Genomic DNA, 12,329 nt, shown 5'->3' with positions numbered 1-12,329 from the left:
ACTTTAATCTAGAAAACATTCTTTCTCTTCCGTAGGTTTGAATCTGCACATCTGTTGACAACAATAAAAACAGAAGTGTCAGACTTCAAACACACCAACCTGTGTGTGTGTGTGTGTGTGTGTGTGTGTCGACTCCTCTGTAACCTCGGTTTACCCATGAGGCCGTTCTCTGCAAGATTTTCTTTGCAACCAAGAGAAAGTGGAAACCATGGCGACCACAGCTCAATAACAACAACAGCTGATGTGGAAAAACAACAACAACAGAGGCGGTGGAGGAATGTGAGGAACTGGTCTCTGTCTCTCGGGGACGGTCCTCTCAGAAGCCCCTCCCTCCTTCAACAGCTTCCTGAGAACCCGTCTTCACACTTTCAAAATAAAACTCATCATGGCGGTGAAGCGGGAATCTCTGTGGCGTCCTGCGCTCCTGCTCAGGCGTAGAAGATGAGCTCGGGGATCTGCCCCCCCTGCACTCCGGTGCCGTTGGTGCTGTCCGAGGAGCACTGGAACTGGAAGGTCACTTTCCCACACTGCACCTCTGTCATGCCCTCCTGGCCGAAGTAGCTCAGCTCGTTGCCGTCCAGCACCACGCTGGCGGTGTAGAAGGTGTCCGGCTCGATCTGCACCGGGTACTCGAACCAGACGGGGAAGGTGCTGCTGGAGCCGTCCGAGAAGTACTTGATGATCCTCTGCGCCATCGGCACGCCCTGACGCTTCAGCTCGATCTTGGCGCTGTACTCGGCCGAGCCGCAGCTGGAGCCGTACAAACCGAAGCCGGCGATGAACACGCGCTTGTCCACGGCGAACTGGATGCTGTCGCAGCGGCCTCGGTACCGCCACTGGTTGCTCCTGTAGGCGCAGGACTGGAAGCGGTGGCAGCGCTGCGGCGCCAGGCCTTTACGAGGTTTGGTGCAGAACAGGAGTTCAGGCTTGTTGGCGGCGGTGTACCACAGGAAGATGTCGTTGGTCTCGTTGAGCGTGAGCACACCGGACTGCGCCGCTCCGTTGGCGAAGTCCTCTAACGCCATGGTGGGGATGCGGATCAGGTAGATGGCCTTCCCCAGGACCAGGCGCTTGTTCTCGATGGTCGGGGACAGGTCCTGTCGTTGGCACTCGGCCTCGGCCCAGTTCAGCGCCGCCTCGAACACCACCATCTCTTTGGCGTTGAGCGTCTCCCGCCGCAGGATGCTCTCCAGCGTCTGAGTGTCGATGTCGCAGAAGCCCTCGGAGCGCAGCGCGAGCTCGGCCTGCGCGTCGATCACCTCCCAGCAGCGCTGCGTCAGGTCGGGCTCCTCGAACAGGCAGCTCTGCGACAGCAGCACGCAGGCGTTCTTGGCGCTAAGGCTGGTCTCCAGGAAGTTGACGCAGGCCCGGGCCAGGTGAGGCACGATGTACTTTTTGGCAGCATAAAGGGTGGCGAGCACCGTGTCGGCGCAGAGGTCGATCTCATCGCAGTAGATGTACCTGCAGAGGTCAAACAGAAATAAATATGAACCTTTGTTTTGCCTGATATTTCTACTGAGAGAATCCAAAGGTGGACGTACTTCAACATGGCCAGGAAGGAAGGAGGCTCCACGTCAGGGATCCGGATCTCCTCCTGATCCTCGGCCAGTTCGCCGTAGAACATGGCGTGGAACACGGAGCTGCCGACGGCCAGGACGTACTGCAGCAGAGGGAGAGAGAGGACACATTGACATCGCACAGAGACAAACAGCTGGGAGCTCTGGTCATGTGACTCAGCTTCACTGCTCTCCAGTCCGTTACCACGTCACAACATATGAACAACATGAAAAACGTTGAAAGTTAAATAGTTTTGTTTTTATGTGGCTGGTTTATCTTCAGGCTCATTAAAGACTTTCATTTTAAGATTGTTAGTATCACCTATGAGTCACTGATCTGCAGTGCAGATGTCGTACGTTCTATCACGTCTCACACTCTGTCAAAGTTCCACGCGACCGACATGTTGTTTAGTTTTGGCGGCCTGTCGGCGGGAGGCGGAGCTTCACTACACAGGTGATCGGTTTGAAGGTGATCGCTGACTAGAAGCTTTAATTCCCTTCTATAAGAGTCAGTCAGTCTTTGTCACACTTTATAGTTTGTGTTCAGATTTTGAATCTGGAAGGTGAAACGTCTGAATCAAGGTGACTGACATGAACTCCTGAGACCTGGATCAGGTCCAGGATCATACGAGCTCCACGAAACACTGAGTCACAACAGATCCACAAGTTTTTCTTTAAGACGAGTTTGTCCTGAGATAATGAAACATTTTAAATCATATTTAAATTGTTATCTTCTAAAATCATACATGACATTATAAAACCTTTAAATCCACAGCTGCTCCTGAACAGACCTGCAGTGACGGGTTTTACCTTGTGTCCTGGGACTCGCTGCGTCCCTCCAGGTGGCCCGACCACGAAGTGAACATCCGCCATCATCTCATTGTTGAACATGACTGAATTTCTACAAAGACACAGAATTCACCAACTGTCAGTGTTTTATATAAAGAACAAGGAGATTCATATGGAGCTTCCTCCTCACTCAGGTGACCTCTGCTGTTTTGAATCAGCACTGACGGTGATTTACGGTCTGCATGTGACGCAGCAGTAATAAATCTGTGGTTGGAGGGTCTGAATCAGGACTGAGGCTCCAGGACCAGAGAACCACAGAACTTATTCTAGACTGTCTAATATTGTTTTTTCACCAATCTGATGATGAACTGGAGCCTCTTTGGTTCCAAAAGTCTGAAACAAACAAGACTGGACGGTTTTCCTTTACTCTGATGAGACCGAGAGACAAAATTTGATTATCACTTCCAGCAGACGACACATGGGTGTGGTTTCACTTTATTTACCTGATCATTTGTGTCGGGATTCAGACAAAGAGAGGAAGTGAGGCTCTGATGTTTTGTAGTGACTGTTTTCTAACAACACAAAGGCTGATCAGTTTCAAATAAACAGTGTCAAACTCATATGGACTAGACAAAGGATCCGTACAAACGTGTTGCAGTCAAGAGCCCACCCTCTTTCAGCTTTCTTCAATGGACAGTAGCTGCTACAACATGAGTTTAAAGACTTAACAATGGTTCAGTGAATCTAATAACAGGAGAATAACAACCAACAAGTGGGAACAAGCTGAAGGTCCCTGAACCCACCATCATGTTGATGAAACCAGTTTGTGACATGGAGCATGATCCTGCTGGAAGGAGCCATTAGAAGATGAACAACACTCAGACACACTGAGACACTCACACCAGAGAGAGCCGTGCTTCCGCTCCTCCACACTGTCCAATCAGCTGTGTGGATGAGCACCTGGAGGGCAGGTGTTCAGACACTCACCTCTCTCGGATGGTGGGGTACAGGCCCTGCCAGTTGCAGCAGCCCTGCGCGGCGGAGGCGGTGTTGTTGTTGGTCAGGTTCTGCTGCTGGTACTGCTGGATGGAGGTGGTGCTGCTCGCTGAGGCGGGGGGGACCAGCTTCTTAGTGGGGAACAGCTCTGCAGCCATTATCTTCCAGTCAGACTGCGGGCCGGCTCATGGCTGAACGGCGGAGGGTGGAGAGGACTGCGGAGAGACGCGCTTCATGATCAGTGACAGAGAACACAGGAGCGACCCGAGGGTTCACGGTGTAGCTGTGCTAACGTTAGCGGAGCTAGCCAAACATCGTCAGGGTCCTTTTCACCGGCGGGTTTTTAACGTCACCTCGATGAAACCTACCGACACCGAACCATGTCAACGCCGAGCTAAACACACACACAACAGAGAGTTAACCGGGCGATGTCCGAACCCCGGGGTGTTGTTAATTCACTGTTACCTTTAGCATGTTTATGCTAGTTAGTTAGCCAACTAAGTTTAAAGGTATATGAGTTTATTCTCCCGCCATCGTTCGGCTGTTTTGTAAATAACACAGTCTCCACTTACTTGAGTGTGACGCAGAGATATTTCGGATCATATCCTGTCTCCACATTCACTAGTTTTTTAGTTGTTCAACAGACTGGCGGATTAGCTTTGTTTACAGTAGCTAGTCATCTTCTTCTTCTACGGTTTACAGCGGCAGGCTCAGCTCATCGGAGGAAGAGCACCGCCCCCTGCAGGACACAGAGGAAACTACACTGTGATGCTGCTGGAAGGAGCTGCCACTTCATGCTCCTCTTGGTTTCCTGTTTGTGATGCAATTATAAAACTCTTTCGAATAATTAAAGTTTGTTTTATACTAATTTATTATTATATATCTTTATCTTCAATAATTATCTTTATCATTTTAATTTCTCATTATTTAGGTTTTTGTGGGGTGATCTCACTTTGTATTATTGACCTTTTGTTGCACACCTGTGACAGACAGGTGCAGAGAAAAAGTGGTGTAAAAAAAAAAAGTGTGGGAGCTGATTTTTGTTACTTTGATATATGTTTTTAAACTTTAAATCCTCTTCATTTTATCGATATAATTACGTCCTGTTACATGTTCCTATTCAAAAGGATAATTAATCAAAGGTGTATTAATATTCACAGTGAAATCAAAGGTTAAAGCCCACTGTCACAAACGGATGCTTGTTCACACAAGGAGAACATGAATGAGACTGAATAAACTGAATGTGCATGTTGTTCCAAAGCATTAATAAATATTTTAAGCATATTTATATTACACTACAATGTTCTGGGAAACAGTGAGGTAAATGTTTTAGTACAATACATCATGTTATATTAATATTATCATTATAGTAATATCTGATAATACTGAATGACTAATATTGAAACTCCTGTGTTCCTCTCTCGGAAACTTTAACATTTACAACTTTAACTTTACATTACTGTACTTCCCTCTTTCTTCTTTATTTTCTCCTCAGCTCAGGTTCATTTTTTCTCATTAAATTTAATTAATGTTTTTAATTATTATTTAGTTTTTTTTCTATTTTTTGTCTCCGTTATGTTTAATGTCTTTCACAATAAGTAGAGGATTCATCCTCCAGTCACAGGGTTGGAGGTTCGATCCTCGGCTTGTGTGTGTGTGTGTGTGTGTGTGTGTGTGTGTGTGTGTGTGTGTTGCTGTTCAGTACGTGAACGTGTTGAGTTGAATTAACACAAACACAACACAGACCCATCATGATATACAACATATTCCTTTATTGTTACTGATAAATCTGTCACTCTCCCATTTCAAAATAAAAAGAACATGAAAAAAGGAAAACACCTGTGTGTACTTCATGTACTGTGTGTACTTCATGTACTGTGTGTACTTTATGTACAGCCTGATTAGCTTCTATAATCTCTTTTTAACATTTCACTGTACACGTCAAAAGACAATAATAATTTACAGGTTTTGTTCCAGGTTTCAGTTTGAAGGTTCAGCTTCTGCTTTTGGCCACTGAAGACGACAGAATATAAATGTGAACATAGTTTGAGTGACGGTTCAGCTGCCTACGTCACTCCCGGCTAGTGTTACTGTCCATGTGGTGAAGGTGACGCCCAACGTCTGTATACTGCTTTATAATCCAAGTGTAAAATGGTAAATGACATTAAATGAGACTGTCCTCCTGTGAAGACAAACCAGGCCCACAGGTCGTCTGTGCAGCAGGTTGTTATGACATCATAGTTAGGTTTTGTTGCTAGGCGACCTCTAGTCGTCGTAGTAATGATGACAGAAGCAAAGGGAAAAGTGTCGGTGATGTAGTATAAAGAGAGACAAAGTCAACAAAACACAGGAATATGACAGAGGAGAGCGTGTTATGGCGGTTATTTTTGTAACCATGACAACAAAGATCGATTAATATTGAGGAAGTGCGCTACTTCTTTAACCCAAATCACCATATTTTCCTAAACCTAAACAAGCCATGATCGTTATTATAGTAACCATGGCGACGAATGTCGTAACCGTTCTCCTTACAGTCCGTGTGTTTATTATTGTAACAATGGCAACCAAGGTCCGGTACGCATGGCGCGGTCGGGCGCAGACACTGGGTCGAATCAGAGGCTTGAAAAATACGATCTATACGGTCGTTTAGGTTGAAGGAGTTGGATTAAATGAATCCAGATTCTGTTGCTGCGATCGTTAAACTAAATGTTGATGGAGTCTGGTTTTTAAGTTTAATTCATCCAAATGATGTTTTTAAGCAAACACCCCTTCTATAAACGCTAATTAGCAAACACAAGCTGAAGACGTTTAAAGTCAAGAAGATTAAAGTTAGAACCCTAAAAAAAAACAAAAGACACGTGGCCCTGATCCTCTTCTGTATAAAAACTCTCCTGTACTTTTGATCCGTCTGTGTCATGTTAATGTACACATGCTGTTTTTGCTTGTTGAATATGAGTTTGTTTCACTTCAGGTTAATTTCACAGACTGTAGCAGCTGGAGGGAGCGCTTGTTTTCTACAGGAGGAACAAGGAGCTTAAAGACTGAAAATGCTTATGTGTCTCCGTTCTGGAATGAAAGGTTCTGCAAAGACGCATGAAAATGTTAAAAGTGAATGTGCTCAGAGCAGTGTGTTATGGGTAATTGCAGAGGAGGCGTTGGAACGTCAAACAAGCTGAGTGACTGATCCAGTTTTGTACAGGGAGGAGGCTCCAGCTTCACCCACGCACAGGGAAGCTGTTTAAAATCTGACTGGACACGTCTGAAAACTTTGGCCTGTTAGTGTTAAAGAGACATTTTAGACTTCAGTATAAACCTGTAGGAACGTTTGATCCTGCTGCTGATGATCGGTCATGTTGCTGTTATTAGTGACTAAAGCCGACGTTTAGCTGTTCACTGTTATTCAGACGTTTCACATGACTGAGCCAGTGGTGTCCAGCTGTTTCCTGTTGGAAATCAAAGTGAACGCTTCATTTAAAGTGTCAGAACAAACAAACAGACTACATTCATTTCTTACAGAATTTTATAAGAACGCTGAATTTAAACCGCAGCCACCGACTCTGTGTATTTACTCATCACACAAATCATGTTTGATCTTTCGGCTCAGCAACGATTTAAATTTCCCTTTACACCACATTAATAAATAGATCTACTTGAAAATCTAAAAACTACAAATCCCGTTTCTGTTGAGCCTTTTTACACAGATTAAACTACAACGCAGTGTTAGTGCCGCGCTGAGGAAAAAAAGAAATCTGAAATTTCAAGAACAAAGTCGTAATGTTCCGAGAAAATAAAGTCGTAATGTTCCGAGAAAATAAAGTCGTAATGTTCCGAGAAAATAAAGTCGTAATGTTCCGAGAAAATAAAGTCGTAATGTTCCGAGAATAAAGTCGTAATGTTCCGAGAAAATAAAGTCGTAATGTTACAAGAATAAAGTCGTAATGTTCCGAGAAAATAAAGTCGTAATGTTCAGAGAAAATAAAGTCGTAATGTTCCGAGAAAATAAAGTTGTAATGTTTCGAGTACAAAGTCGTAATGTTCAGAGAAAATAAAGTCGTAATGTTCCGAGAAAATAAAGTCGTAATGTTACAAGAATAAAGTCGTAATGTTCCGAGAAAATAAAGTCGTAATGTTCCGAGAAAATAAAGTCGTAATGTTACAAGAATAAAGTCGTAATGTCACAAGAATTAAGTCTTTTTATAATATATATATATTCTCATAACGACTTTTTTTCTTCAAATATTGCGACTTTATTCTCGTTATTTCTGATTTTTTTCTTTCAGTGTGGCCCTGATCCTCCGTCGTATAAAACTGAGGCTAAAAGAAAAGCAGACTTGTTTCCAGGAGAATAGCTGCATTTTTGGAGATGATCATTTGGTAAAAAGCAGAAATCAAAGTGTTGCCGCTCTGAGAGGCGGAGTCACGTATCGTACGTTTACTAACACCAGCAGAAAAAAAATCACTTTTCAAGTTTAACGGAAAAAAAAACGTCTTTAAAAAAAAAATCTACCTGTATCTTACAAGTCTGTCACCAAACACAAAGAGTCGTTTAAAAAACTAGTCATTGCTCCAAATAATAATAATAATTATATTAATGATAATTACACAAAATACAATATTTTCAGGCAGTCAGCGTATAAAGCATGTACAAATCTGGAGGAGAGCTTGTGAGCAGTTTGAACTAACGTGTCACTTAAAGTCTTAGAGTTTAGTTATTATTGTTATTTTAAAACAAAATGAGCTAATTAGCATTAGCAACAACACCTGTCAGGTTTAGCAGGAAGCATCTGCTCGTCTCAGTTGAACCGTTCGTCTTTAATTTGGCGTTTTAACATCGTAATAAATACGTGACGTGATTAAAGCAGAAGAAATAAATGAGAAAAGCTTCACTGCAGCTTTTTTTTTTCCTGCTGCAGTTTGTCAGAATTTTATAACAATAAATACACAAGAAAAAAAAGCAGCAGGTTTTTAAATCGAGCCTCGTCACAACAAATAGAACAAGTGAATCTGAAGAAACTCAAACCAGAATGTTTCACAAAAAAACTGAAACAGCCCAAAAGTTCAACCCTGGAATATTTCAGGTTGGTTTCAGCCGTTTTCAGGAGACATGTGACTGTGGACAGACGCTTCACCTGTGTGTCCAGGTGGAGGCTCGGCTCAGTGTGTCACAGTCTCCAAACACACTGACGGGTTTCATTTCAAAACGATCCCACAGGCATCAACCCCTCTGTCGGGTTCTTCTTCTACTTCCTAACACCTGTGTCTGTGTGTTTAGGGACCTGAACCTCACCTGGCACAGGTTTCTCTTCTTCTACGCTGGTAAAGTCGTCACTTCCTGCACAGCTCAGCTCAAGCTCGAGAGAAACAAGGTTTTATTTTAATATATATTCAATCATCACCTGAATCCTCGGCTGCTGTGTGTTTCAGGAGGAATGATCTCACCTTCAGGCTGTCGCTTCAGTGTGAATGTAAGTACTGGATCAGACCACATATGTCGGACCTGGATTGAGATCGGGGGCCAAGAACCTGATCAGGATCCCTACAGAGTTCTGTTGGGTCCCAAGTCATTAGATAATGACCGTTAGCAGAACGGAGGAGCAGCAGGTTTATGACCGACTGACAGCAGGGGGCGATAACGAGCCAAAAACATGACGACAGTGTGTGTGTGTGTGTGTTTCACCATCAGGTTTCATATCATCCTGCTCTGTCACGTCGCTGCAGTCACATGTGAGACGGCACTGTACAAAGGTTTAAAGCACCGGAGCAGTGGTTTCCAACGTAAGGGCCGGGGCCCAGTGGGGGGTCGCAGAGCTACTGCAAGTGGGCCGGCAAATCATTTGTCTAATAGTAGGATAGGGAGAGAGAGAAGGAAACAAGGAGAGAGAGAGAGAGAAGGAAACAAGGGGAGAGAGAGAGAGAAGGAAACAAGGAAAGAGAGAGCCTCCATATTGTTCCTGGGTTGGCGTCATGAAAGTGGGAAATGGGCTGGAAACTTTGGGAACCACTGAACCAGAGAACCTGTCTCTGTCTCTTCATGTGGTCCAGACTGACTCCATGATGCTGGGACCAGGTCTCTGTGGGGACCAGGTGACTCTGGGGACCAGGTGATGATGATAATGATGATGATGATGAAGAGTGAACATCTAAAGTGACTCAAATGTTTGCACAGTGCTGCTCGGACACATCGCCATGACAACAGTGTGTTTATATTGTGGTTGCTCTGACTACAGGTTCTACAGCTGGTTTCAGACCAGCAGGAGTCACTGCCTTCAGAAGGCTCTTATTTTGAAATGAAACTCCTCAGGTGTTTGTGATCTGACCTGCCGCTGACCTCATGTTTCGACTGTCCACTCAGGGTCGTGACCTTTAACCTCTCACCTCCTGTGGGGGCTTTTACAGGGTGAAACAGAAGTCGTCGTCTCCAGGCACAACTTCAAAAATAAAACTCAACCAGATTCATTTAAAGCAGAAATCCAGCAGCAGGTCCGTCAGTCCACCGTCCTCTCAGCTCCTCCCACTGCCTTTTAGCTCCTCCCACACCCCCATAGCTCCTCCCACATCCTCTACACACCTCAAAGAATCTGTGTTCTGAAGAAAAAAGGCACGTTATCATGACGAACACCTCAGAGCGAGTGTCTGGGGTTAGTGACGGAGACAGAGGCGGAGCTTGTATCTTCACCTGTGACGGAGAAAAGAGAAAGAAAAGATTCCAGCGTTTGTAAAATGTACCGAGGCTTCCTGTTTTCATTCATCGTCTCATCCAGAGGTTGGTTTGTTTCAGGACCCAGGCCAGCCTGAGTCCAGGAGGCGGGCGGGGACCAATACGTGACGAATCTTAACAGGAGCAGTCTGTGGACACACCCTCCTCCAAATTCCACCCTCCTCCTCCTCCTCCTCTCCTCTCGTCCGTCAGGCTCAGGTCATACGAAGACCTTGGCGAGCGCATCAGCCCCGGCGCTGCCAATGTAGCACTTGGTAGGGTGGAACGCCACGTCGTGGATCGACTCCTCTGACTTCTTCCTGTGGGCGGTGAACTCCTGGATACACGTCTTACTCTCCATGTTCCACAGACGGATGGAGCAGTCGTGACCTGGGGGGGGGCAAGGAGAGAGAGAAGGAAACAAGGAGAGAGAGAAGGAAACAAGGAGAGTGAAGGAAACAAGGAGAGAGAGAGGGAAACAAGGAGAGAGAGAAGGAAACAAGGAGAGAGAGAAGGAAACAAGGAGAGTGAAGGAAACAAGGAGAGAGAGAAGGAAACAAGGAGAGAGAGAGGGAAACAAGGAGAGAGAGAGGGAAACAAGGAGAGAGAGAAGGAAACAAGGAGAGAGAGAAGGAAACAAGGAGAGAGAGAAGGAAACAAGGAGAGAAGGAAACAAGGAGAGAGAGAGGGAAACAAGGAGAGAGAGAAGGAAACAAGGAGAGAGAGAAGGAAACAAGGAGAGAGAGAAGGAAACAAGGAGAGAGAGAGAGGAAACAAGGAGAGAGAGAAGGAAACAAGGAGAGAGAAGGAAACAAGGAGAGAGAGAAGGAAACAAGGAGAGAGAGAAGGAAACAAGGAGAGAGAGAAGGAAACAAGGAGAGAGAGAGGAAACAAGGAGAGAGAGAAGGAAACAAGGAGAGAGAGAAGGAGACATGAGGATTAATGAATTTCATTAATTAACCGTCATCAACAGAAACAACAGAAACACGATCGTCTGTTTGTTTCCTGTTGATACAGAAACATTGTTCCAACATTAGAAACTGTGTCAAACATCAAACATCATGTTAATAACTGAGGAACACTCACTTCCAGACATGAGGTACAGTCCGTTTGGATCCACAGCCAGACAGGTGACGGAGTCCAGGTGAGCCACCATGGAGTGGATCAGTTTCCCTTCACAGTCAGACAGATACAGTCAGACAACTGAGACAAGAACTGCTCCAACACAGCTTTAACAACATCATATCTGAGGAACTGGAGTGTGGTTCTCTAAAGAACGTGTGTGTGGTTCTCTAAAGAACTGGTGTGTGGTTCTCTAAAAAATGTGTGTGTGGTTCTCTAATGAATATGTGTGTGGTTTTCTAAAGAACGTGAGTGTGGTTCTCTAATGAACTGGATTGTGATTCTCTAAAGAATGTGTGTGTGGTTCTCTAAGGAACTGGTGTGTGGTTCTCTAATGAATATGTGTGTGTGGTTCTCTAAAGAATGTGTGTGTGTGGTTTTCTACAGAACGTGTGTGTGGTTCTCTAAAGAACGTGAGTGTGGTTCTCTAATGAACTGGATTGTGATTCTCTAAAGAATGTGTGTGTGGTTCTCTAAAGAATGTGTGTGTGGTTCTCTAATGAATATGTGTGTGTGGTTCTCTAAAGAACTGTTGTGTGATTCTCTAAAGAACGTGTGTGTGGTTCTCTAAAGAATGTGTGTGTGGTTCTCTAAAGAACGTGTGTGTGTGGTTCTCTAAAGAATGTGTGTGTGGTTCTCTAATGAATATGGATGTGGCGGTCCTCCTGAGCGGTGATGTGTGATTCTCTAAAGAACTGGTGTGTGGTTCTCTAATGAATATGTGTGTGTGGTTCTCTAAAGAATGTGTGTGTGGTTCTCTAATGAATATGTGTGTGTGGTTTTCTAAAGAACGTGAGTGTGGTTCTCTAATGAACTGGATTGTGATTCTCTAAAGAATGGTGTGTGTGGTTCTCTAAAGAATATGTGTGTGGTTCTCTAAAGAATGTGTGTGTGGTTCTCTAATGAATATGTGTGTGTGGTTCTCTAAAGAATGTGTGTGTGGTTCTCTAAAGAACGTTTGTGTGGTTCTCTAAAGAACGTGTGTGTGGTTCTCTAAAGAACGTGTGTGTGGTTCTCTAAAGAACGTGTGTGTGGTTCTCTAAAGAACGTGTGTGTGGTTCTCTGAGGAACTGTACCTGTGTTATTGTCGAAGAACTGGATGTGGCGGTCCTCCTGAGCGGTGATGGTGATTGGCAGTGTGGGGTGACTCAGCACTCTGTTGATCTTGC

The 12,329-nt window shown here is 44.6% G+C and overlaps 2 protein-coding genes across 2 annotated transcripts in view; both read right to left on the bottom strand.

The window, feature by feature from the left end:
- Positions 1–6: 6 nt before the first annotated feature.
- On the bottom strand, positions 7–4,035 carry btbd3a (BTB (POZ) domain containing 3a). Its single transcript, XM_023401909.2, has 5 exons — positions 3,914–4,035; positions 3,333–3,556; positions 2,367–2,457; positions 1,542–1,660; positions 7–1,461 (listed from the first exon to the last, which is right to left on the bottom strand). Exons 2-5 carry the CDS (start codon positions 3,497–3,499, stop codon positions 429–431), a joined length of 1,410 nt encoding a protein of 469 aa, XP_023257677.1. The 5' UTR covers positions 3,500–3,556; positions 3,914–4,035; the 3' UTR covers positions 7–428.
- A 1,058-nt stretch (positions 4,036–5,093) lies between these two features.
- LOC111651848 (striatin-like) overlaps positions 5,094–12,329 on the bottom strand; it is a gene marked incomplete at its 5' end in the record, with an annotated part of 23,028 nt that continues 15,792 nt past the window's right edge. The window contains 3 exons of the mRNA XM_023401908.2: positions 5,094–10,428; positions 11,125–11,211; positions 12,237–12,329. The exon at positions 12,237–12,329 is cut by the window's right edge and continues 4 nt beyond it. Of these exons, the coding sequence (XP_023257676.1) occupies positions 10,259–10,428; positions 11,125–11,211; positions 12,237–12,329 (350 nt within the window). The remainder of the gene's footprint in view (positions 10,429–11,124; positions 11,212–12,236) is intronic.

This window comes from Seriola lalandi, unplaced genomic scaffold (genome assembly GCF_002814215.2).
Source record: "Seriola lalandi dorsalis isolate HSWRI2012SDOR001 ecotype SW California unplaced genomic scaffold, Sedor1 jcf7180002053827, whole genome shotgun sequence".
Taxonomy (NCBI): domain Eukaryota; kingdom Metazoa; phylum Chordata; class Actinopteri; order Carangiformes; family Carangidae; genus Seriola; species Seriola lalandi.
Note: the sequence above shows the minus strand (reverse complement) of the source record. Positions and strands in the feature narration are given on the sequence as shown.

What these genes read in the sequence shown, in the direction of transcription:
- btbd3a (XM_023401909.2), bottom strand. Translation starts at nt 3,499, where the DNA reads ATGGCTGCAGAGCTGTTCCCCACTAAGAAGCTGGTCCCCCCCGCCTCA. An exon ending in AGCGAGTCCCAGGACACAAG is followed by an intron (nt 1,661 to 2,366) that starts GTAAAACCCGTC and finishes CCTCTGCTGCAG; the next exon opens with TACGTCCTGGCCGTCGGCAG. An exon ending in TCCTTCCTGGCCATGTTGAA is followed by an intron (nt 1,462 to 1,541) that starts GTACGTCCACCT and finishes TGACCTCTGCAG; the next exon opens with GTACATCTACTGCGATGAGA.